The sequence below is a fragment of the Rutilus rutilus genome (assembly GCF_951802725.1).
Source record: "Rutilus rutilus genome assembly, chromosome: 2".
Classification (NCBI taxonomy): Eukaryota; Metazoa; Chordata; class Actinopteri; order Cypriniformes; family Leuciscidae; genus Rutilus; species Rutilus rutilus.
Genome location: NC_140210.1, coordinates 16,527,199 through 16,554,500, shown reverse-complemented (window position 1 = coordinate 16,554,500; position 27,302 = coordinate 16,527,199). Strand labels below are relative to the sequence as shown.

Here is a 27,302-nt window from a genome sequence, read left to right as displayed (position 1 = left end):
GCTCGTACCCCAGATCCACAAAAGCGTCCGAGTTTGTGCGCTCCGGTGTCGTAGCCATCGTAAAGTTCGATGTAGTCATACCCGCAATCGGCCTCCTCCTCTACCTCAAAGGTGGTGAAAGTGAGCTCGATGCCATAACCCGACTCTGCCGTTATGAGCCACTCGCAGTCGGTGTGGCCGGGGTAGTTATTATCCCCAAACTGAGCATGAGAATACAGGTTCTTCTGACGCACCTCTGCTTTCAGCCTCCCACCACACTCTACACACAAACACACATATATACGGTTAATAATGATCATCATTGATTTACTTAAAATTCTTCACCCCATCAGAAATGGTTCTGTTCACTTCCACTAATGTTATTATACTAATGTCATAATGCTGTAGGCTGTAATAGCTAACAAGTGTCTTTTCTCTTTTCTGTTGACTGTAATAAGCAACAGTAAGAGCTTAGCGGCAAGTCAAATGATAAAAGGCAACACTTCAGGGACTCTAATCAACATGTAATGCAGGATTGATACACTAGAGGGCTCTGTTAAACTGTAAGCATGAAACGAGAATTGCTTCTATGAACACTTGAATCACATCTGATCCAAGTGCTATACATGCAAATAATCAATGGTAGTTACCAGTGGAGTGAGTGGCCTGAAAGCCTTTCCGCTGCACTGAGGCGTCAGAGATGAATCGCAGGTACATCTTGTTGCCTGTGGAGATAAGCGGTTCTGGAATCTTACTGCCGCACAGACGGCTCAGGATGGGCGTCTTGTCCGAGTCACCGTCAAAGGCCTCCAGGTGATCATACGCGCATTCCTGGTGCTGCTCAATCTCAAACTCATTAAAAGACTAGAAACAGAAGGAGACAACACAGAAAAAATTAAGTCAGACACAATTCTAGCCGAACAACAGTGATAAAAGGTTTCTCTTCTTTAACCTAAAAGTTGAACACGTTTGGCATAAACATTTTTGGCTGTGACAACCCAATTGTTTACAGAGGGGTGCAGGGATGACATCAAAACCTCACCCCCTTGTTCCCTTGAGATTTTCCTATGGGACCCGCTGTTGAAGGGTTTTTCAATTTATGAGTAAAATAAAGCCTAGGGTAAACATAACTTGACGATACTTCGTTTTGTTCTACAACGTAAATTACACACACCCATACCAAAAACATGAATTTTTAAGCAGTTATGTTCATTTAACAAATAAGTAACTAGAGAAGACAGTTTGGGGTGTGAGTGTGTGCAGTTTATGCTGTAGAACAAAACGTCAATTTTGTTTGACATAATTTTACTCATAAATTGAAAACCCAATAGGAAAATCTTGAGGGAACCAGCAGTGAATTAGTCTTCAGGGTTTTGACGTCATCCCTGCACCACTCTATGTGGTGGCTATAGGAATGGAAATCTCAACTTTCAGTTCAAAGACACAATTGACCTTTTTTTTTTATTATTCTAAATTATTCATGCACATTAGCAGGACCATCCTAAAAAATATATTTTTAGTGTGATTTGAGCTAAAGATGCTGAATTTGAATAAAATGAATAAATGTTAAACAATACTTTAATTGCAGTCAGACCGTAACTGTTACTGAAACTAAAACATTACTGATAATGATACAACATTGTACAAAAGTATTGTAAAATTAATACTTAAATTCAGCAAAGATGCAATAAATTGGTCAAAATTGACAGTAAAGATGACATTTACATTGTTACAAATATTTATATTTCAAATAAATGCTTTTAATGAAAGAATCCTGAAGAATACTTCACTAAGCAGCACAACTTTTTTTTACATTGATAAATGTTTTTTGTGATAATTAGAATGATTTCTGAAGGATCATGTGACACTGAAGACTGGAGTAATGGCTGCTGGAAATTCAGCTTTGACAAAACATGAATAAATTTTGTTTTAAAAACTGTTATTTTAAGTTGTTAAAATATTTCACACTATTAATGTTTTACTGTAATTGTAATCAAATAAATGCCGCCTTAGTGAGCATAAGATACTTCTTTCAGCAAAATATTTGATAAACAAATATACAATATATGAATGATTTGTATTTCAATTCTACATCTGCAGAGCTTTCTGTAAGTGGAGGTTCCTTGTCAGGCTACATGGAAAATTGCTGCTTGAGGGTGTTGCCTAGATGGCCACTGAGTGGCCTGCCTTAATAAAACTTAAAACTGGGTTATGTATGTTGAACCATCCGCAAATCCCTGAACCACTGCATGAGATTGAATTACATGTTTTAAAGTCATTGTACCTTTTGTGCTCACAACATTAGCATTACGTAAAAAGCCAGCTGTTGCCGATACACACAGAGACAGCAATGAAAGCAAAGCTGTGGTGATTAAGTTACTCTACAAATGTATTATGAGAACTTCAAACGTTAATGTCGAAATGATATATTAATTCTAATGGACCCTAAACCGATCAATCCCCAAAAACACTTGTACCTCATCCAAACAAACAATAAAATTCTCCTTTTTGTGACTTCACTTGTGCTCTGAGAGATCAGGGCCATTTAGAATCACTTTAGGTCTAAAACGAAAGACTTAGAAGTCCGATCCAGACAGCAGTGGGAGACACTGAGGTCATCCTTTAAACCCCTGCCATAGCGGTCTGCTAACATATTTGCTTTCACACACTAGTATGTTAAAATCCTAACTGAATTGAAATATAAGTAAGAGGACACAACTGCTCAAGCCTTATTATTATAAATTATTAGATATCTTGGGTTACTTTTATCTTGTGCTTGTTTGTGAGAGTGTGTATATGTATTGGGGCAGAGAGGTATTTGCATGGCCACGTGTTTGTTTAAGAGGAGATTATACGTGTGTGCATTTTAATGTGAGCATGTGTGAGTGGGAATGTGTGTGATGTGAGATTGTCTTTAAACGTGAGAGGACCACAATAGGATTACACGTATGTTTGTGTCTCTGCTCAGGTCAATGAAATCTGTGTGCTTGTTTTCTGAGTGTAAAGGTTGAGGAGATGTTTGTTAATAATGTAAAGGTGTGTTTAACAGACGCAAACGTATAGTATTATAGCATTACAGATGTATTATAAAAACTCACAATTTTGACCCGGTGGCCGGGTGTGGCGCTGATGTCCCACGTGCACTCCTTTCTGCTGGGGTACTTGTCAGGCCAGTTGGGACTGCTGATGGTTCCACTCGTGCTGTGGATCTTGTGCTCACACTCAGCTGATAAACAGGTATGGGGTGAAGAGGGTAAAGATCATTAGAAACAGTGATGCAACACAATTATAACATGTGAGTAATAAAGTTTAGATAACAATGACCCATGAGTACTCCCAGGCAGAATATTGAGGGAACAGTTTTGGAATTCTGTGGAATGGATTTTAATAAACCTATCTTTGAAGCTTTTTGCTACATCATTTTAGTGTCAAAACCCATAATCTTTTAGCAGCACTGATTGACACTTTTCACATTTCCGGGGTTCTCAGAAGCGGAAGTCGTCATAGTTGGGTAAACTACTATAGTGGTGAATGAAAACTACAACAAATGTATTTTGCATTCTCATTTGCTCCAACAGCAAACAAAATATCCATGATAGTATTTCTATGACTTTCCAAAAGAGGAAAAAAAATATCATTTTAGAAGAAAGAAAGATGTAAAATTTGCTGTCACTCCCAAACACCCAAAAAGCAGCGTTAACAAGTTTTTTATTTAATGCAAATATAACACAAAGTATAGTTATAAATGTACATAATATTTTTAAATATAAAAAACTGCTACATTTATAATGTTAGTAGTAGTTAACAAGGGTCGACTGTAAGTCACAACACTGTTATGTCACATAACAGTAAACAAAAAGCAATACAATTCTCATTTATGTGACTTCACTTGCTTTCTGAGAGATGTCTGACATCACTTTTCTCCAAATGAAGAGTAGCAACTCAAACTTTGAACTTTGCCCTGGTTGTGAGGTGTGCACATCCCAGAAAAACTATTACAGAATGCTTAACCTTTAGTATGTTTACCTGGGCTCATAGGTTCACCTGAGACTTCCCTTTCTAATGAGCAAGAGTAAATATCTCTTACAGGAGACTAGCCTCCTTTAACCTATCCTCGACCATCCTCACTAGAAAATATTCAAAATATTCCTTTGAAATTTTTGGCAAACCGTGTCTGTGAGTGTGCTTATGTGTGTGCACAAGGTCAAGTGATTACAGCTAGATCCACGCCGTCAGTTAACCTGCTGTGACCCTGAGAAACCAGGTCAGAAAAACATTTTCACCAAAACCCTGCTGAGTGTGTATATGTGTGTTGGAGTGGGTGTTATCCAATACTGTATGAAAGAATGAGAACAATCCGACCTGCTGTGTCTTTCTCTGTATTCAAATAAGAGTGGGGGCCGAAAGTTTGAGACCACTAGTGAAAATTCTTTTATTTTACATAAAAAGTTGAATTGATGAATGTGCATGAGTATATTTGAGCCTTTTGTCTTTTTTGGCTCATATTTAGTTTAATTTATACTGTTCTTTTAAAGGAGTCATAACCTGCAATTTTCACTTTTCCACGAGAATCAATGTATGTTATGATCGACTAACGATTATACACTGGCCGGGAAGCCGATATTTAAAAGTGAAGCGTTTGTTTACCTCAGGGTAAATAAACCAGCGCGCGTGCACGCGCACTCAAATACGAGATTTTGATTTCAGCTCCCTCTTGACGTCATGAGGTAGTAGGATATACCATATATGGACACCGCAGCAGGAAGCCTGCCCTTCCCCTCTCCCCCTCATATTCAGTTCAGTCGAGAAAGATGGAGAAACCGAGTGCACACCGGACTTGCTCTGTGGTTGATTGCCATAAAAAACATGTAAATGTGTTTTATCTCCCAAAATCGGACGAAACTATCAGGGACCAGTGGATGAAATTCATTTTTAATGACGCTGTCCCAACAACCCTTTCAACTGGCGTGCAGAGCCATATAGAGCGTCCACGACAGCCAAAACATCGCATTGATCTCGCGAGACAATAATGCCTTCAGAAATAAGGGTAAAAGTAGGTCTGTGTTTATTTTTTTTCCACTTTTCTTTTTTAGAAGGGCCTGAAAGACTATAATACAGCAGTAGGTATCCAATGTAATACTAGGTTATGACTCCTTTAATTGATTTATTCATTATTTTCTGGTTTTTGTTTAACCTTTTTTATCACCATTTTTCGTTACAAATTTTTTTTTTTGATGTAAAGCACTTTGTGTATGAAATATTACTATATAAATGAACTTGCCTTGCCTTATGTCTCCCTTCTGCTTCAGTGACAGAACCACTTGAACTGCATGAACTTTACAAATTTGTGTAAAACCTGATGATCATCTTATCAAGCATGATTTGAGAATGTTCCAAAATCTTGTGCTTCAATAGAAGCTGACAATTTGACCTTTTGTACAAAGGTGTTCACATGGCCAGTCACACAAATATGCTTATTTGAAGATGTTCTGAACTCTACTTGATTCTTCTTCACTTTATATCATAACTGTATTATTTTTTTTATTTTTTTAATCTAATGTGGAATTAGACTTTTGGACCCCACTGTATCATCTACAGTATTACCAATTACCACTATCACACTACACACACACACACACACACACACACACACACACACGCGCACTAAGTCTGGATAAGCCTCTATTATTCCCTCTGATAATCAGGTCAGTGTGCATTAGTTAACAAAGGTATTTTCAGTATTTTGCCTCTGGTGTTCACACTCACACATGCACACATGCGCACGCACACACACACACACACACACTGTTGGTTTGTGCATCTGTTTGAATGTGTATACATAAGGTGACTTGAAAGGAGTTTGAGTGTGTTTCTAGGTCAAACTTTATAAGTGTGTTATATCATTCCATAGGCTATCTACGTTTTGCTCTCTCTCTCTGCACATGACAAAATAATTAATTTTACAGTACCATAATTAAAGGCACAATATACCAGACAGCCCTCTTGACTTTGTTATGATAATATTCTTGTGTAAATGGTAATACACAAGTAATACTTGTATAAGATAACTAGTAAAGCTGGTCTAGTGTTGCTACTTATAAGAGATACACATCTTACGCACATACATGCACATGCACAAAGGAAAATGAAAACAGAAGCAGGATTAAGACTTTGAAGCTTTGTGAAACTCCAGATGTTTAAAATCAGAGTCAGTGATCTAGCCTTGAAGAGACAGTAAAGACTGAGAGTGTGTGTGTGTGTGTGTGTGTGTGTGTGTGCGTGCGTGCGTGCGTGTGTATTCCAGGATGCCGCTGGTTTAACTTCTTGACCCTGACTCTGGAGCTTAAAGGGTAATATCTCTATCCTCCTCTCCTCAGGTCTAACTGTTTTTCTTTTCAAAGAGAAACACACACACTGCTTTAAACTTTCCAAAGCCCACAAAAATGTTAAAAGGCCTGCAGGGCAGAGCTGCACTGGAGGTTGACAGTGCTTGTATGAAAGGCGAGGTTTAGTGGGAGACACTGTTTGACTATAACAGGCCATCTAAATGCTTCAACATGTGTGGAAATCTGGAGGACAACTGTTTCAACGTGTACTTTAATGCTTTAAGTTCAGTCACCTCATTTATTGTATTTATAATGCAGCTCTAACTATTAATACCACATTTGTTATTTTATTTACACTGCTTTATTATTAGATTATTTATTTATTAAATGGTTTTAAAAGTTTTGTCTGTCATCATTTTATCTGACCTCACTCTCACAAGTTTTGCTTCTATGCCTTTAAGACATGGCCTCTTCGCATGTGAAATGATCATCCATGCTTTGTTGTGTACTCCAGTGTATCGGCTTCAGTGTAGCTTTTATTTATACAATAACTACCCCATCCTTCATAACAAAGTTACTCTAAAGCCTGCAAAGAATCCATGTTGAAATGTGCTACAACTGTTAAAGCTACAGTCCGTAGTTTTTCATCTCTGTTCGAAATCTGCAATTGCAGTTATTCGCGGAATTATCAACTTTACGTGGGTTGTGCCTCTATCACGTCAAACCGTGCAAATTATACTTTGTTCTCAAATTGTTAATTTTAACATCAGCATTGCGTGACTACATTTAATGCCTTTCCGATATTTATCCTTGTTTTCGCATGGGCTCGGTTGCTGTCTCTTTTTTTCTGTAGCCAGTTTTACAACGGGTGAATCTTCAGTTGTCACTGGTGATTGTCGTTTGAACCTTTCTGGATCCGCCATCAAATTGATAAGTTTAATTATATCAAGTGCTGTGAGAAAAGGCTATAAATCTCCACCTCCAACATCCTCACTAGCAGCATAGCCTACTAGCCGAGACACCTTCTTTATGTGTACAGATGTGACGGAATGATGCAAAGACATGCTCGAATTTCCTGCGGAAATCCACCAGTACCACTGGAATTAAAAACATTATTACAAGCTTACCGTTTTGAATCGAGTTAAGGCAAGCACATAGTTTTGAACACTGGCTGGTTATGTACTTGCTCAAAAAAATATTTTGGATCATTTTTAACCCAAAAAAGTTACGGAATGCAGCTTTAAGGTCAGATTGAAATTGAAATCAGACTCCTCATAATATGGCCCCATTGAAAAATATGAAAAACATTGGATTGTTTATAAGTGGAATCTTAATTGTAATTTATATTTAAAAGCCTGAATAGAGGCAAAAAAAAAAAAAAAATGAACGGGCAGAAAACCAGCAGGAAAATGATTTAATCTACGTCTTAAATGCTGAGAAGACGTTTTTTTTTTCTTTGTTGTTTGTGGGTTTTTGCTCGTCTTCAGCAGAATGTAGTATAAACCAACATGCTTACACATGCTAGATGTGACACTGCCAGATGAATACCCTCACTTCTCCTCTTCTAGCCACTATTATTCTTTGCGAGTGCCTGTACATACCTTCCTTGCAGTCGTGTTTGTTCTCATGCAGAATAAAGCCGTTGCGGCACTGGCACACATAGCTGCCAATAGTGTTGATACACTCATGCTGGCATCCACCGTTATCCTTTGAACATTCATCTTTATCTGTAACAGAAAAAGAAGAGAGAGACGAACAGTGAGATCCAACCAGATCATTTTGATTTCTCATCTTATTTTTATATCCTTTGATTGAGACATTTTGAAATCTGCATGAGAGATGATGGCCTGCGATTGTTGAGAGAAATTGAACTCTTCAGCATAATAAATTCTGACATCAGGAGTTAGATTTTCTGTAAAGAGTAATTGCATTGTGATGAATAATAAATAAATGTCTATACTAGTTAAATAATAACCAAAGGAGATGGAAGCAAATCTTAAAAATAGGGAGAAGAAAACTAAATAATGGGTAAATTCACAGTAATGTCACTTTTATCTGTGATATTTCAATACAGAAATCGGCATCTTATTCGCTAACCACCCAAAATCAATTTAACCACATTCTAAATGCACTGAAACAAGGCAGCACCATATTTAAATTACGCCACTGGTATTTTTTCTAGCACAAACACACCTTCATTCTATGTAAATTGGGCTAATTATAAATGCATATATTATAGATAGATTTTATGATTTGCATAATCCTTTAGTTAACTGGGCACAAAAACAACTCTCTTGCAAATAAAATGATATATAATTGTGCACAAATGCCCCCTTTAAAACAGAGAAGACAGGAGAGAATCATACTGTATGTTGTTGAGGAAGTACTAAGCGATTAAGAAAAACTGATGGCATATTTAGTCTGTGCATCTGATAGGTGTAAACTAAATGTGTCACTTAAAGGGTTAGTTCACCCAAAAATGAAAATTCTGTCATCAATTGCTCACCCTTACGTCATTCCAAACCCTTAAGACTTTCGTTCATCTTCGGAACACAAATGAAGATCTTTTTAATGAAATCTGAGAGATTTCTGACCAATTTGACTCTTCAAAAAAATCCATTAAAAGATCGTAAAATTAATTCATATGAATTGAGCGGTTTAGTCAAAATTTTCTGAAGAGACATGGTTAAGATGGATTCCTTTTGCGATCTCTTTACGAACATTTTAAAGCGACAAAGTGGTAGTTGCGTAGCTGTCAATGGAACGACAGGAATCTCTCAGATTTCATTTAAAATATCTTCATTTGTGTATCAAAGATTAACGAAAGTCATAAGGGTTTGGAACGACATGAGGATGAGTAATTGGTGCATTATTTTTATTTTTTTGGGTCAATGATTCCTTATGTTTTTTTCCGCCCATTGTGCATCTATACGCCGCAGCGTCCCTTGAGTCAAAAGCTGTTATTTCCATGGAAGTCTCAGGTTTAGCTAATTATCACACTTCAACCACTGCTCAAAACCACCAGCATAATCATCAAACCCAATGCATAACAGATGGAGAGAGAGCTAAAGAGACCCAAGTCTTTGTGGGTCACCACACATTTTTCATAATTAATGCTGTTTTCAAGCATGTATTTTGTCTTGAACATTTTCCTGTTGTTTTATTGTGCGAAGCGAGTATAGTTCCATTTCTGGACAAAAGATCTTTATTTTTCCACTGAAATTAATACTTAATCATAAAATGCCACAGCGGAAGAGATAAGAGTGTGCTGTATGTGTGTCTCACAAAAATCAACCCTACTCTAAAAAATTATTTTACAGGTCAAGCGTATCAGAATCTTGCTTTCTTTCCTGTGCATATACAAGAAATGAATCCCCTCTTTCACTGTTTCCAGTTCGGCGCTCTCGTTCGGCTCAGTACACACTCACACAGATCAGGAGCGTGAGGGAGAGCTCTGGGGACCTCCCTAAGCCTCGCGGCACTGGGCCAGCAAAAATCCAACCTCAGGGACTTCCAGACAATGAGAATGATGCTATTATAACTCATTGAGAATTGAGATTATTCTCTCTCCCACTCACACACATTACATATACAGTGCCATGTGTTTGCCCAAAACATTCATTTGTGCATTCCATTTATACACTACAAATCCACCAAGAAGAGCCAAATACAAACAGATGACTCATAAAGTGGCAGACCCTGCTTATGCTTCAGCTTAAAGTAATAAGCTGTGTCATTTTTTAAACATGAAAATTAGCCAGTCAGAAAAATGTATATTTCTTATGCATTCGGGTTTATTAGATTGACTGGGTTTCAGAAAAGGTTGTATGGTTGGGAAGTAGGCATGAGGGCAAAACGAATAAAATCCCTTACGGCACCTTTAACTATACATAGAATCTAAAATGAATCCTAATAAAATGTAAATAATAAACAAATTATTAAAATGTCAAAAAAGTGGGTTGATTTGAAAAAGGAGGGACACACCTTAAAATGGGGGTTTCTTCAATAAGAAACTACACTTTTTAAACTTTAATGTTGCTATGCCCAACAAAGACGGATCTAGTTTGTTTATCTGGTTCATCTTCTTGAATCAGAAAATCTCTCTTTCTCTTTGTAACTTTGCCAACCAATTCGAGTCCTTTTTATATCTTCTAGTTCTCATGGGTGTGAGATTATGAAATAATAATAATAAAAACAGGGATTCACTGCATGGGGGAGGAAATGAACACAACTGATATTCTTGTTTCATGAAGCTGACTGGACTATTCATCTATTATCAGAAGATATTAAAAGTATATTTGTACACAAACTCACATCTCATTTTCTCCTGTACAGTCTATAATGCATTATAAGCATTATGAGATTATAATACTGTCATTTGAATCTTCTGCATATATTACCTGCTTTATTTATAATTAGTTTGTTAGCTCTAGTCAGACAAACTGAATCATGTTAATAGTAGGATGCAATGGATGCAAATAATATTTAACCATTTGTAAAAGTTGCACCATCTTCTTCTTATCATGCGTATTGCATGAACATGCATGTTCAACAAATGCTGCTGACCCAAAAGGCTGGGACATTTGTTGCCATAGAGACAGAGCCCAGTGTCCAATAACACGAATGGATTCTTAAAGGCACCTCAGACATGAGGGTAAATCCATTCCCAATCAGGGGAGAGAAGGCTGTACCTGAAACACGCCTTGACATGACCTGCTGGCCAATCATATCTGGCACATCATTATCAACGTCCTGGCAGGACAAAAATATAAAGAGTCTCTCTTTGCAGTGAGCAGGCCTGTCTGTGGAAAAGAATGCCCTGTTTCACACACATTTGAAGTTTTCATTTTACAAATTACATTGTCAGCGCACATTAAATGTCTAAGATTACAGACATTTCCAGATGTTACTCCAAAATGTCTACATTTCACGTTCACAAGTGGCAATCGAACATCCAAACAGGTCAGAAACACAATTATGCTAAAGTCCAGGTTTCAGTGTTTGGATTAATACTTTTGTACAGTCTGTTCCAACAATGAAATTTTCAAACCAAACCCAGAGAACTTCTCACGATACAGTCACATGAGAGAGAGGGCCTTTCAAAAGCTTTCGAAATTTACACTATGAAATTCATATATACAAGCGAGCTTGGATAGAGGTGTCAAAACACAGCTAAAGACTTCCAAATCTCAATTTCAAATGAAAAGCGCTGGCATGGTGGTCTTACCGGAGAAGAAATGAGCTTTGAAGCCTTTCTTGGAGACTGTGTTGTCTGATTTGAACTCGATTCGCATGTTGTTGTACTGGGAGGTGATGACCTCTGGAACCTCTGTTCCGCAGTATTTCCCATGAAGCTTTGAGTCAGATGACAAGCCGCTCCGCACCTCAACATAGTCATACTTACACACCTGTACATATAAATTAGAGAAATAATACACCGATAAACATCCATCCTTCTTTCTATCTACATAAAACAATATGCACTCTGACACACTGGCACACACACAGTCTCTCACCTCATTTCCCTCAAGTTCAAAGGCTTCAAACTGCATGGATATGCGGTACTGAGTGGGGGCAACCACTTGCCACACGCAGTTCTTATTGGGAGGATATTCCTTAGGCCAACCTGGGGTGGTGATTGTGCCGTTCAACTTAGTCAGCAAGCCACCACATGCAGCTGAAAGAGAAAAAGAGTGAGAACAAAGTTTTAAAAACACAAAAGTGAAATATTCTGTCTCCAGTTCTCTCGCAGTAAACAGACTAATAAGCATTTAATTAAATATAAACTAAAGCACAGGTCTTTGATGGTTTTTTGTGTTATTTTAGTGTTGTTGCCGCAACACTTTGTACTTTTTTAATGACAGAAATCATGTGGTTTCTGAGCAGAGTGAGTGTAGCCAAATTGCGGTTTGTTCTTGTTGTTTTCCTGTTGACTGCGGATGTTTTCCTGAACTGTTTAGTTTGGCATGAACATCCGCTGAGCATGTCTGAGTCAAGCAGACGGAAGCACCTGTGGTGCAGTGCGTGGACACACAAACACACACTTTCTTACCTTCACAGCTTTTCTTGTCAGGGGCCAGTTCGTATCCAGGATCACAGGCACATTTGAAGCTTCCTAATGTGTTAACACATCTCTGTTCACAGCCGCCATTATCTGGCTTCAGACACTCGTCTTCCTCTGTTTTAATGACACACACAGAGTGACATCAGTTGAACAGACAATGGCCAACAAATCAGCTTCTGATAGAGCTATTTTGTACATGTGTGTGTACCTTTGAAAAAGTTTGCAGCAAAGCCTGCTTTATTTACAGTCCCATCAGAGACAAATTTCATCCAGAGGGTGTTGGAGGTGGAACGGATATCTTCAGGTTTATCGTAGCCGCAGAATCGACCAATCAGAGGGCTGTTCTCAGACAAACCGTCTCTAACCTCAAGATAGTCATATGCACAGCTGTCATGTCGCTCGATCTGCACAAACACAGGGACAATACAGTATGTGTTAAAGGTGACATATCATGAAAATCTGCATTTTGGGGGTTTTAAGTGCTATATTGGGTCCCCGGTGCATCTACCAACCCAGACACCGTGAAAAGTGACAACCCAGTAACTTTGTTTTGGTAAGCCTTTCTCTGCAAGCATGTTAAAAAATAAGCCGATCAGATTTTGCTCCCCTTCTGACATATGATGGGGATCTTATCAAAATATTACCGCCCCATAATCTGCAGGTTTCCACCCACGGCGCCGCCATTTGGTTTTCGCAAGCGACAACAGTGTAACCAGTTCTAACGCAATGGCAAAAGTTTGAGCAAAGCATGCAAACTGTTCTGTCGTTGGCTGCCCAGACGAGCACAGAACACTACTTAGAGTCCCAGCCTCAGATGAGACAAGAGATTTATTTTCAACAGAAATCCCCCAGAAACAGATGAATCAATGTAACTCTACAACAACTACATAAATGTATCCACAAACCATTCAGAAACGTCCAGGTGCGTCTAAAAGTCGCAACCTCTTCCTGAGTCTCTCTGTAAGGCTGCACTCCGCTACTGGTTATTTCTGAGTTTTTGGATGAGTGAAATTTGTGTGTTTTGTTATTGTTTGTATCCGAAGCTCGTGTAAAGGATCGGTCATCTTCTGAATGGGGGTGGGGAGCAGCAACTCAACTTTGACAAGCTATAATGAATGATCTGGGGGGTATTTTGAGCTGAAATTTCACAGACACATTCTGGGGACACCATAGATTTATATTACATCTTGTGAAAAGGGACATAATATGCCACCTATAATGGCATTAGAGTTTATATGGCACCTTACAGTAGGTGTCAGTGCCTAGGAAACCAATCCAATAAAAACAGGATCTCAGGCGTCTCTGTGTATATAATATGCCAGGCTCTCAGGTCTTGTATACGTCCTGCTCTTTTTATACATAGACTGTATACGTGCAAAAGAAAGTGTGAATGTGTGTATGCAAAGGCAGAGAGTGTGTTTCCGTTTCCTCTGAACAATTCAACACCTTTGACCTACTGACACACACAATGGTGCGCATACATACTTAGGACTTGTAACAACATTCTGACATTTTAATGTAAATAATCAAACATGCCTGTCTTTTGGCCTCACACATCTGCAGTCTTACAGGAAAAACACCTTGACAATGTCTATTCATGTGTGTATATCATAAGCATAAACTAAACAGCCCACATGTCTCTCCTCTTTTCATCTCCTTCTCAGAATGAAAAGACAAAGGAAAAAGAGGAGAATGAAAGAAGAATGCTAAAGTGAAAATAGTACTTGAATGGAAATACTTAAACAGAAAACAGCCAAAAAAGAGGAGACAATAACCTCACCTCAAAGACCTGAAAGCTCAAGCCCACGCTGTAGCCCTCGGACACTGTGATCCTCCACACACATTCCTTAGACGGACGGTAGTCATCTGGATAGTTTGGAGACTGAATCTGTCCAGAGTCCTTACTGATCTCCCCTCCGCATATTGCTACCGGACACAAAAAGAGATTGGTCTAAACTGTCTTATTTATTAGAATAATATTTTAATATTATTTATTTAAACAATTTGCAACGCTATTTCTTACATTTTCAATGTTATTGTTTTGTAATAGTAGTTTTAAAAAGATACAAAGTTGAAGCTGATGTCATTTGAATTATTCAAATATTTTTATATTTATATATTTAATATGCAGTCAGCTACAAGCAATCTATTTGTAGGTTGATTTGACCAATGGAAGATGGCAGTCATTCGTTTTGCAATCCTGTTTTTGTGTCTCTAATGCCGCACACTTCACCGTTAAGACATTAAATTGCAATGAACAAGAAACTGCTTCATAATAGTTCACATACACAATATACTGTCGCAATATACTGGTGTTGACGATAACCTTGATAAATAAATTAAAATATATACTGATATAATAGTAATACTACACATATGATAATATCACACGAAATCCAGCACCATTTGGTTGACTGTCCATCCTAGTATTGCACCCATAACATTGCACCCATGCATTATGGATTCCATAAAAATACCAAGTGTTAGACAATTAAGTCTGCAACCAATCAACAGAAAGTTATTTTGTACAATTTTGTACAAATGTCTCTCTAGCTGTCTACACTTGTATTTTGAGTGTGATTCATTAGTCAAAAAAAGAAAACACAATAGCATTTTTTTCTATGGATATCGCTATAATATTTTTGATCACAAATTCTTTTGGACAAAATAACCCTGTAGTGAAAATCTGATATTATGACAGCCCTAACACACACACACACCTTCATAGACTGCTGCAAATCCCTTTCCAACCCAGTTGCTGCTACTGCGGAACTCAATCCACATCCGACTGTCTGTGGAGACCAAAACTTCTGGAATTTTATCACCACAGAAACGACCTGCACAGATACACACACACACACAATAAAATATAAGTAATAGTTCCATCATAAGCATGCATTGGTGATTCATGATTGCTTAATAAATTCCAGATTATTCCTGGTGAGTCCACTAGTATGTATGTACCCAGCAATGGCGCTTTCCTCCAGTATCCATCACGAACCTCTATGTAGTCGTACCAGCACAGGCTGCTCTTGTAGAGGTCCATAGTGGTGAAGTTTAACACTATCTGAAATGAGCAGCACACATGCAGCTGTCAAATACGTCAAACTTCACACGCTGGATCAAAGTTCTTTATCTACAACCTCATAGTGAAGAAAATTACAGGGGAAAAAAGGATTGAAAATCGCAGATACAGATGACTGTGGAACAGTTCAGTGTAATGAACCTTTGTAAAGTCACACACTTAACACACTGAAGTGTCTTACCTTCTCCCCAGGTGTGACGGAGATCCTCCATACACAGTGTGTATATGATGGGTACCCATTAGGATATCCTGGAGATGATAAATTCCCCACTGAGTCCTGTAGTGTTTCACCACATGCTGGAAAGAGATCAACACAATAACACGATTAATGAGTGTACAGAAAAACTGTTTTGCATAATATTGCAGTATTTGAACATTTCCATTTATTATAAAAAACTTGAATGCATAACTTCAATTAGACGATAATTCAGTAGTCGCTCTGAAAGATTCAGTGAATTATTATCGAGTCTTTTTGACCAACTAATTAAAAGAACCGACTCGAATAATTCACTCATTAATCAGACGAGCGCCACCGCTAAATAGCAGTGCAGGAAACAGATACACACACACACAATGAAGTAACAAAGACCTATTGACGGTTCTAATGAGATCTCAGGAGCCAAACAGTGCAGGATAAGGATGCAGATTCCCTGTTCAAGAGAAGCCAAATGTTCTGCTAATATTTGCCAAATGTTCCTCCCAATTAGCGATGTAGCGGTTGGCCAAACATTAGTCTGAGAGGCCTCTTGTTTTTCATCACAGCTCATTGGACAGTGACTGCATATGTAGGTGTTTTTGGGTGTCAATTTCAAGGAAGTATAAAGATGTAGTCACAAGTCACAGAACAATCCGGTGCACAGTCACACATTAGATAAGCTGTTATCTGTGGCTAGGTTGGAGACAGTCACCCCATTTCAGACTAAACTTTGGCTGATAACCTGTAACAGCAGAGATATGAACGTTGGACTTACAACAATAGTTTTCAAAACTTTCAAAACTTTAATCGCAATTAAGCATACACCATTTATCTTGTTTAACATGTTCATTTTGTCATCATTTGCTACATCTAGCAAAGTAAACCAACAGATTTAAGGGTGATTCTCAAAAAACAATTATTTTCTGCAAGCTTTTTTCGAGGTAAATTCATACAATTCATAAATTAAAGCGCCCATAATTAAAAAAAAAAAAACATTACAGAAAAACCTTTTCAGAATTCACAGTGTATAGTATGTGTTCAGTGCAACAGCAAAGAGCTTGTTTACATTTTGGACAAGTCAATTTGCGATACTGAACAGACCACATGGAGATGCCAAGAAAAAAACTAAATTAAACCAACTGCCTTGACCTGACTGCATATATCTACTACAGTACACGGACAGAATTACTAAACACAGCAACATTCAAATGACAAATCAAAACATTATACTGAATGTGTGTGGAAACAACGTGAATGTACTGAAATGTGTCTGTGCATAAATACAATGTGCGATCAGTGCGTTGAGAGTGCACATACCTGTACATGGTTTGTTTGTGCATCAATATAATGGACTCATGCGTGCTTAAGCCCTTGGTTAAGTATACTTCTTTTTTATGTGTACGCTCGCGTATGCGTACAGTAAAACGTATAACCTAAGTATTCTCCACTGGATAACGTGCACCAATGCAGGCGGTCCACACTTCTAAAAAGTTTCATCTTTGTCCAGTTTTTTTCATCCTGCGCTATTTTTCTTCATAAGTTTTGACCGATAAAATGTCTTTTTATTCTTTTAAGCTAAAGTTGCGGCTATCTCATAATCCCTTCACGCAAGCGCTTGTCAATGTGGGTGTCTGTTGCAGTTGCAGTCTCTGGTATTTTGTTGTTGTTTTTGTTGTTTCTTTACATTAGCTCTGTTTTGGACTGATTGTTTGAATGAGTTGGTTTACTGGATAATTTGACTGAAAACGTTTTATGAGTGTAGCGGCTTAAAAAGATCGGATCGCAAACAGAGAAGTAAAATCGGGTTAAAGGGTTAGAGTAGAAATTTTTGCATACCAGGGTTACAGGTGCTTGCCGCCATTGTAGATGCTCAGTGTGATAATCTCCCAACTTCTAAGATCATCTAACTGCATGACGTAAATTACGTTAATGATGCAATTTCATGTGCTTCAGTAATTTATTTTAAATGAATATGACAGCCCTAATTTTCTTTCTTCAAAAGCAGATGTTAGGCAGAATATCCAAGCTGCTCTTTTCCATTCAAAGAAAGTCAATGGTGATTTATACAGTCAAGAACCAAAAAGGACAAAAAAGCATCACAAAAATATAATTAAAGACTTGCATGAATTATTTGGGGACTTTTATTATGCTTTTTGTCCTTTTTGGAGAATTTTCCCTTCACATACCTTGAACAGAAAAGAACAGTTCAGACATTCTACTTAACTTCCCATTATGTGTTTAAAAGAAAACTGCTCATTCAGGCAAATTGTAAAATGAAAGTGGGCATTCAGTTCACAAATTTTGTCACAGACAGTTAACATGGTGGAAGGGAGAGAGCTTTGTCTTTGTATGTAAGTAGGCCATGCATCACGCATTTACACACACCCTCACTAGTGCATGAACTCAAAACAATACAGCAGTAAAGTAACACACTCATATGCCACTCACATAGATACACACACACACACAGGCAGTTGAGCGAGAGAATCTTATGCTCTTTATCCCTGAAATGTCAGGGTGGCCCTCTCCTCTTTTCTGAACAAAAAGCTCACCCATCCATTCAACAAACCACCTGTCCCATGTAGAGTTGCAATTTTATGTCTCCAGTTCACATATGCTGCATGTCTTTAGATTGTGGGGGAAATCAGAGCACCCGGGGAAACCCATGCCAACATGGAGAGAACATGCAAACTCCACATAGAAAGGCCACCTAGTTCAGCTGGAACTTAAACAAGCGACCTTCTTGCTGTGAGGCATTTGTGCTACCCAATGAGACACATATGTGCATCATAAAACTGACAAAACAAATGATCACATGCAAGCTAACACGCACAAATATATAGCTGGATACACTTCTCTGCTCATAAAGTGAGGTCATCATTCTGCAGTTAACACCCTTGATCTTCCTTCATTTAAATTTTCACTTTCTCTCTCACATACACACTTACACACTGTAGGCCTACCTGGGCATCTGTACAACTTCTTAGCTTGTGAAATATCTCCTTTGCTTAGTCTAGTTCTTTGACCAATAGCAGGCCTGACGCCGTTCTCATCACGAGAGGGAAGAATTGTGTCCAAAAACATTCCTCTACGGAAGAGAAAGACAAAAGATGAATGCTTGGAAAGCTGTGTATTAAATTATTGAGTGTGAAATTTCTTTTGTGTGACAGAAGTCTCACCTGGAGAAAGTGTTTCTGGCATAATGCATGATGCTGTCAAAATCATATGGCTCACCAAGAGAGTTGACATCCCCGGGTTCCATCTTAATGAAGTTATACTCCTGACCTGAGTGCACACAGATAAGACTCATTAAAGGATTAGTTCACTTCACTTTCAAACAAAAATTTCCTGATAATTTACTCACCCCCATGTTATCCAAGATGTCCATGTCTTTCTTTCTTCAGTCGAAAAGATATTTAGGTTTTTGAGGAAAACATTCCAGGATTTTTTTTTCATATAATGGACTTAAATGGCAACCAATGTTTTGAAGGTTCAAATGTCACTCTCAATGCAGCTTCAAAGGCTCAACATGATCCCAGCCGAGAAATAAGGGTCTTATCTAGCAAAACAATTGGTCATTTAAAAAAAATTAAAAAAAATAATTATTATATACTTTTTAACCACAAATGACCATCGTGTACCATCTCTGAGATGTGCCACGCATGGCGTCATCACGTTGGAAAGGTCACCCGTCACGCCATCTGTCTAAGTTATTTGTCTGTGTACTCCGGTTCAAAAAGGTAGGGAAGGGCAAAAAACTCCCTCTCATTTTGTCAGAAAAATCCTGGAATGTTTTCTTCAAAAACCTTAATTTCTTTTCGACTGAAGAAAGAAACACATGGACATTTTGGATGACATGGGGGTGAGTAAATTATCAGGACTTTTTTTTTTAGTGAACTAATCCTTTAAAACAGATTTTTAGGCTCACAGGCTCAAACAGTGTGTTTAGGCTCTATTTACTAACAGTTGAACTCTTGAATTGTTCTGTTCATACAACAGCAGCTCAAATAGTGTCTGTATGAACAAATAATTGAAGCCAAGCCCCATTTCCATTCTTGTGATAGCCGTGAAAAAATGCCTGTGACCACCGAGAGTGACTAAAATAAATACCAAAGATGGTATTTAAATTCTTAACATACAGTAACTGACACAATGTTATTTAAATGCAAGTCCAACATGCAAATTCATTCATCAAATCTTAATTTAAATGGATAGTTTGTGCTTGCTTGACGTGTGAGAACCACATATGTTTGTTCTCACGCGTCAAGCAACCACAGTTGAGCTTCCGTGTTTACTATATTTGATGAGCTATATGTATTTGCATTGATCAATGTTTATGTGTGAATAAAAGCCTTAATTAAATTTGCTTAGTTAAATCATATAAAGCGATCTTGTCTCTTCAGAAGACATGGATTCATAAATTACTTTTACAATGTCTTTATGAACGTTTTGAAGCATGCAGATTTTGGTAATGGATGGACACAAAATTATGAGAGCATATTAAAAACATCTTTGATTTTCTCATTTCAGTCATATGCAGCCATATTGATCTAGCAGTTACCTGGTAGGATGCAAAGACTTGAGTCATGGGGTCATGCAGTACCTGGCTGGATGTTGTCACGGATGATGGTCACATGATCATCACGGTCAGGTCGTGTGTGCTCGTGCCAAAAGCCAATTACGTGTCCAAGTTCGTGAACGACAATGCCAAACTTGTCACAGTTCTTCCCAATTGATATTGCCTGGGGACCATTGCCACGGCGACCGACGTAAGAGCAACACCTTGAGAACCAAAATATAAAAAGTTAAAAGTCTGAAGATCTCTATTAAATGTCAGCATCTTATTGGCTCATCCCACGCTTGAATAACTCAGATTCTGGTTATGTCACAGGAGTGTCATACATTATAGTGCTACAATGATTGTAATGAGGGGGTGATGGGAGGTGAGCTGGGATAATGCTTAGTTGTTTGGGGTTATGTAGTTTACTGTGGGGTGAGCAGGGGATAGTGTGAAATGATGAGAGCTGATTAACAGAGATTAGGGTGAGTTGAGGTTAGCTTTCAGATTCTTGCTGTGTTGTTTCCTTAACGACAAATAAGCAACCATTGTTCACCTCTGACTGAGTGCTACTGCCATGAATCGCAGGAGAGACAAAGAGGAACTAAAGAGAGATAGGTAGGTCCCAAAGTAAGTCCCATAAGACAGTCTAAAGCAGTTGTTTTGCTCCAGAAGCCAGATTTTAAGTTGGACATCAAGTAAGGAATTTTGTCCACTACAGTACCAAAACTGTCCCCAAGATGTTTATTTTTTGATGCAATATTTTGAGAAAAAGAATTACGATATTTACGATTGTGTCTGCACAGCGCTATTCAACTTGCACTGTATTATGTGTGCAGCATTAAGCAGGCGAGAATATTTGGCACATTAAGGTGAATTGTTTCACTTGCTGGTGTTTGTACAAGCCTGCAAATCCGATTATTATTAACAGCAATATTTCCAGTGGCCTCACAACCCTGCTGACTGCGTTTGTGTGTGTGTGTGTTGTGGTCAGCTGTGTTTCTATATGCTGACCAGCTCTGTATGCTGTTCTTTTTTATTATTATTTTTTTTTTCAGTTGTTTTTTTCTGAATAACAATAGTATGTTGGCAAGACTCAAGAGAGATGTATTTATGCTGTATGAAAGTGAAGACTGAGGGTGCTACAATGTTGTAATTTGATGTATCCTTCAAGTGGAGTCAGAAATATTGTAATTACGAGGTCCAGGCACATGAATGGCCAAGCAAATTCCTATTTAAACCTAGGAAACACAGAATTCTAGATGATACACGTGTTGGAAGAGGTGTGTCGATTTGAAAACAATGGGTGGGATCTAATACTTTCAAAGCTAGCTTGCTATTGCTAGCCTCTCTGAAATTGCCTACCCCACTTTTAAGATGCGTTATTTGTGATACGTATACAAAGTGATCAGCACTATAGTGGGAGGGAAGGGTCTCAAAGAAATCCTAAAACAGTCTAAATACCAGGTGGAAATAGGGTAAAAAAAACCTGTGAATGAATCCAGATTGAATCTCAATAGTCTACCATTAAGAATGTCTCAGACACAAACAAAGCAGTAATCTCGATTCCAGTCGCTCACTATTTATAACTTGGATTAGAACACCTTAATCCCTCATTTCATAGCCAATGAAAGTGTGGAGTAGACACACACACTATGTTCAAACTAATAAAAGGAAACAGACTCAAAATAAAACACACAGAATGGAATATTGAACCAAAACAACAATAAAAATGTGTCTGTAATTTTCTGTAATGCTGCTTTGGAACCATTTGTATTATATAAAAGATAGTGCTATACAAACAAATTAAACTGACCTGAACTAAATTTTAAATTTTAACTAGTGATTTGCTTACAATCTACACACAGGTATGCAACCTACAAATATCCAACCTTGTAAAATCTTGTCTTTATATTTAATCCATATTTGTGCAAAGGAGTCAGTCAGTAAGCATGTCAACACCTTCTCAACATAAATACATGGGCACAAGCTACATGCCAAATGCTTAAAAAGCATATACAGACTCGTAGAAGGTTAACGCTCAGTGCTTGTGTTGGTCTGTCAGCAGGTTTATAGTTGAATGACGTCTGCTGATTATAAGAGATATGACTGCACTGAGATGGATAATATTATGTAATGCTCTCTCTACCTCTCTCCCCTCCGCTAATCTAGTCTTGTCCTTCTGTCAATGGTCATTCTGTCTATTTCTCTGTAATCTGTCTGGATCTGCCTCATTATTTCACCTCACCTTCCATCAACATCATTTTACAGACATTTCGCATCCTCAGTTTCTATTCATAATAACTGATATGACATTCATAGACTGATAACACTTCTATAAGTGGTTAAAAACCTTCTTATTAGGTGTTGTGTCATTAAACAATGTTCCATGTGATCAAATAATCAATTAAAAGCAATGTTTTCAGATACGAACAATCGCCAACAACATATTTATCTAGACTTATGTGATTTCTGACTTCCCTTCTCTCTCTCTCTTCCTTGTTAACACACTGTTGGGATTCCATTCCTAAGAACAATGGATGGTTTGCTCACCGTGGTAACGGGAGAGGAAGGAAAGCCAGGCCGACTGTAGTCGTCTCAGCCGACTCTCACTCCCTCGTTCTCGCAAACACACACATACCTTTGTTTCAAACACACATTACAGGATACACTCATAACAATGAGAGCTGAGTATCTGAGTGTTCCTTAATGAACACTGAGTTTCATTTAACCTTTTTACTTTCAATACATGTCAACTATAAACAGCCTGCAGAAGTCAAGAATCAAAACTCTAAACTAGATTTCATATACTACCAAAGGACCGGTGCTAGAGATGGTAGCCAACCTTGTAGTGTTTCACTCATTGAAGAAAATAAGGTTTAGAGCTCTCTTCTGGTTTCAAACCAGGAACTTTAAAGTCAGTATGAAATAAAAAATACACCCTATCTAATGCATGCTATTGATATTATTGTAAACAACTAATTTTTTGAACAAAAATGTAATCTTGTAATTTTTTTATTAAAATACATCTAGACCTTCCAGTAAAACCTCAGACTTCTCTCTGGTGACGTATGCCGGATTTCTCCAGGCATTTAGTCCACTTAAACTAGGGCTGGGCAATATGGCCAAAAAAATGTCATATCAGTCAATTCTTTCTTTTTTTCAAGTTTAAAGTCAAATTGAAAGTTGTAGAAAAACCAGACAATTAATTGTGGTTTTATCATCAGAACATGACAAACACTTGCCAAGCAGGTGACCATTTCACAAATGAATATTACATGTGTTTGTCTCTTAGAAATGCACATTTGACAGTAGCGTGAGTTGAGTGACACTAGCAGTAGATGAGTTAGGATGCAGCAGTAAATTTATGTTCATTAACAAAAACGGTAACATCTGTACAAATTTTAACATTTTTATAGGGTCAAATTTGGTCTTCCATAGTATTTGGATCATATCAGCCACACCGAAATCTACGCATTGCACCTTACTACCATGGTAAAAAGTAACTACCGGTATATTATTTCTATGGTGTTTGTTATGAAAAACAGTAGCCTAAAGACATTTAGTATAATACAAATACACAAAAATGCTATAGCTTAATAACAAACAAATAAAAACCCTGTTATTATGTTCAATAACTCCTTTGATACATTTAAAGCAGAACTCGGCAACTCTAGCGAACTCTAGTCACTTCTTCGCTGATTTTCCCTTTTGTTGTCGCATGTTTTCCCCACGAGCTCCCCCTACAGCTGTGGGGCGTATATTTCACAACACGGTCGTAAAAAACTCACTTGCGGCGGCCTCCTCCCCCTCTCTACCGCTGCTCATGTGCGTTTGTTTTGATCGGAGCAAGCCAACTGTATCGTGTGGAGCTATGTCTACCGAGGTGGGTAATCTGGTAATACATCATACATGCGTGTGTGGTTATGTCGAATTGCCGTAAAGCAATTCGTGTTTCGCGCTCGTTCTCGTTCTCGCTTCTCACGAGACTTCCAATTTCTATCTTGCCGGGACGGTAGTCCCCAAGTTGCAAGGTTGGTTTTCCGCCTGGGAACGCTGGGGGGAGCGGGGAAAGTCACCAATATCACCAGAACAGGTTGTTTAACCATCCAAATGATTTCTAGACAGTTTTATTAAGTTAAAAAAGTTACCAAGTTCTGCTTTAATGTCTATGTTAATAATATTTAAAAAAAACTATACGAATATCCCACATTTCTGCCACAATATCATGGTTTCAGTTACTACAGTAAATCATGGTAAATGTTAGTGACTTGCGGATTGAAAAGCCTTCCAACTGTATCTCAATGTTTCTCCTAACTGTAACTGTATCTCAATGGTTCTCTTGTTTTTCACATCAGTGTTGGTGAGAATGTCAGCGAGAATGAATGTCAGTTTCATCTGGCTTTTAATTAGTTTAAATCATAAATCATTCAATTTGTGGTTTCTTCTCACTGGATATTGCAGCGTTGTTTAGTGGCTGCATGATTGAGGCGGTCAGCGAGTAAATGCATTCGCTCTATGCTAACACTGCGGTGTGTTTTGTGCCGAGCTGATAAATGTTCCAAGTGGCGCACGGTGCAAACGAGCAGCTCTATTTCATTACGCTTTTTCTGCTTTTGCCATTTAATGTTTCTCATACGCAACAGAAATGGCAGCGCTTATCAGTCAGGCAAATGGCACCAGTGCGAATGTCGCAACAACACGGATGCGCAGCATTATTTGCCTAGTGCATAAACATTATATCAAACACTTATCGAACTTTTGTTATAATTTTACCTCTCCCCGTTTTTACAGTCATCTGCAAGCTCATATTCAGATCTTTCTCCATCCAATCAACAACCGATGAATAGAACCAAGTCCCAGCCCTACATTTTTTTTCTTTTTCGATAATCCGTCTTAGACGTGCGACACAACACGGAAGAAAAGATCGGTCACTACTTCCATTACATCACAACTTTAAAGTGAAGGTTTTCAAAACAACAAATTAGTCTAGCTGATGACATTTAAAACTAGTTTACACAAATCTATTCACTTGAAAATAATCAACAAAGCTGTAAACACTAGAATCACCCAATGCGGTCATGTGCGTTCAGTTGACAGACATTATGTTAAGACATTCAATAAGTCTCACTGCATAAAATGTATTGATTTAATTTGTATCAAATGTACGAATTGATTGATTATGACTTGTGATCAATAATTCAAACGTAGCTTCTAGCTTGTTATGTCAAAAAGTGCTGAATTAGATTACTTTGGACCAAAATTACTCTGGATGTTTGATTGTGCAAGGGTTATGTAGTAACATTATCAGTTACATTATCATTTGGCTCTAAAGTCAGTGGAAACGCAGGCTGGAGAGAAATTCCACTAGCTGACCACTGACTGAACATTCAGCAATGTTAATGAGTACATTGGTGCCAAAAACACAAGGACACAGTATAAATGTGTGCACTACTATTCTAAAATGTATTCTGATTATAGTGAAAACAGAAACACGAACCCGCAGGGTCTGTAGGTGAAGACGATGTAGCTCTCCTCGTCAGTTTTCTCAATGAAGGTGACACACGTTTGTTTCTCCCAGTGTCTCATTGCTTGTTTTAACATGGCCCTCTGACTTCCTGAGGAACACACACAGAAATCATTTGTAAATCACACACATTCATATGCTGATGTTAAACAAACACATTTACCGGTGAAGTTGCCTCCTATGACGTAAGGGATGACTCCTCCGGGCCAGATCTTCTCAGCTCGGGATGTGGCAGCACGTGGCGCTCGAGACTTCACACCTCTGCCGCCGTTTACACTCCTCCCTCCAGCCTTGGAGCTCGACACATCTTTACTGCTGTTCACTGGCCACGACTCTGCACCATAGAGAGAGTAGATTGAATGATAGAAAACACCTAACAGTAGGTTTGTGTACTATATCGTACCCTGACATATGTCACAATGAAAAAATTATACCCATACCCAATATATAATTTTCATGAAGACAAAATTCTTTATGAAAGGTTGAAAGTGATGAGAAATACGATTATTTTCCGTGAACTGCTTCTTTCGGAAAGCTTGTTTCAATGAACCAGTTAAAAAAATCAATTCACCAGTTCGTTTATGTAATAACGCGAAGACGTCACGTATAATATGCAATTCTATTATTAGTGCACCCAATAATGATGTGAAACGTGGATTTTTTACATGTCTAAAGCATATAAAATGAAGATAACTAGTCTTAATCAACTGACCTTTTTACATAAACCATGAGAAGCCATAAAAATACCTTTTAATTTCACCCCCTCATTAAAGTCAACTGATTAGTTCACGCATGCTCGTTGTATCAGGAGCTCATCGGTTTATCCTGGACATGTCCAAGTTCAAACTGTTTCCTCAGTTCCATGTACTGGTGACTCGAGAACAGTTGTAACCAATAACCGACTCTTGACTCGAGAGAGAACTGCTATCAGTGTACTGCTTTTGACTCGAGAACTACTTACATCAGATCACTGTTATATTTCCAGTACATTTTATTTATTATACTTTATGCTTTTCAGCAAAAGACATTATAAACATAAATTTTGCCCCCTTTATGAAACACTTGGCAGACAGTCCTCAGATCAGTGTACAGTTGGACTAATTGGAGTGCTGAATGAGTTGGGGGAAAAAGGATCATAGGCATCATATACTCTTGAATATCTGGCTCGTTTCGACTGTCAGGCAAGTCCGAAAGTGTTTCAAATTACAAACATAGGTTCTATAATTCTCAAACTGCATCAAAACGCATGGACTATGCAAATACTAAACAATAAAAATCTGTATTAATTAAATGACACAGCATCTCTGAAATATTGTGGAATGATTGAATTCAGTGTTTCTTACGGGTAAATAATTTCATGAGAATTAAAATTGGCAATACAAAGGCTGTGTGTTCAAATTTAAACAAATATGCTGTTAGGTAATGGAGTAACAACTAATATTTTCATCCATACTGTGACGTACGTCCAAATGGAACAGATTAACAGAAAAGACAAAAATGTAGGCTGGGGACTAAGTTCCAACTATCTGTAGTTGTTTGGATGGAGGCAGATCTGAATGCGAGCTTG

At 38.0% G+C, this 27,302-nt stretch overlaps 1 protein-coding gene across 2 annotated transcripts in view; it reads right to left on the bottom strand.

The window, feature by feature from the left end:
* tll1 (tolloid-like 1) overlaps positions 1 to 27,302 on the bottom strand; it is a 51,977-nt gene that overhangs the window by 2,183 nt on the left and 22,492 nt on the right. The window contains exons 5-21 of one of the 2 annotated variants that reach the window (XM_084402936.1): positions 25,899 to 26,069; positions 25,709 to 25,826; positions 20,254 to 20,432; positions 18,830 to 18,935; positions 18,614 to 18,738; positions 15,636 to 15,751; positions 15,334 to 15,436; positions 15,090 to 15,206; positions 14,150 to 14,295; positions 12,578 to 12,773; positions 12,358 to 12,483; positions 11,822 to 11,982; positions 11,533 to 11,713; positions 7,907 to 8,032; positions 3,078 to 3,205; positions 630 to 843; positions 9 to 259 (exon numbers count right to left, since the gene is read on the bottom strand). In XM_084402936.1, the coding sequence (XP_084259062.1) occupies positions 9 to 259; positions 630 to 843; positions 3,078 to 3,205; positions 7,907 to 8,032; positions 11,533 to 11,713; positions 11,822 to 11,982; positions 12,358 to 12,483; positions 12,578 to 12,773; positions 14,150 to 14,295; positions 15,090 to 15,206; positions 15,334 to 15,436; positions 15,636 to 15,751; positions 18,614 to 18,738; positions 18,830 to 18,935; positions 20,254 to 20,432; positions 25,709 to 25,826; positions 25,899 to 26,069 (2,564 nt within the window). Of the gene's footprint in view, positions 1 to 8; positions 260 to 629; positions 844 to 3,077; positions 3,206 to 7,906; positions 8,033 to 11,532; positions 11,983 to 12,357; positions 12,484 to 12,577; positions 12,774 to 14,149; positions 14,296 to 15,089; positions 15,207 to 15,333; positions 15,437 to 15,635; positions 15,752 to 18,613; positions 18,739 to 18,829; positions 18,936 to 20,253; positions 20,433 to 25,708; positions 25,827 to 25,898; positions 26,070 to 27,302 lie in introns of both variants that reach the window. The other variant, XM_084402935.1, reaches the window with a different exon arrangement.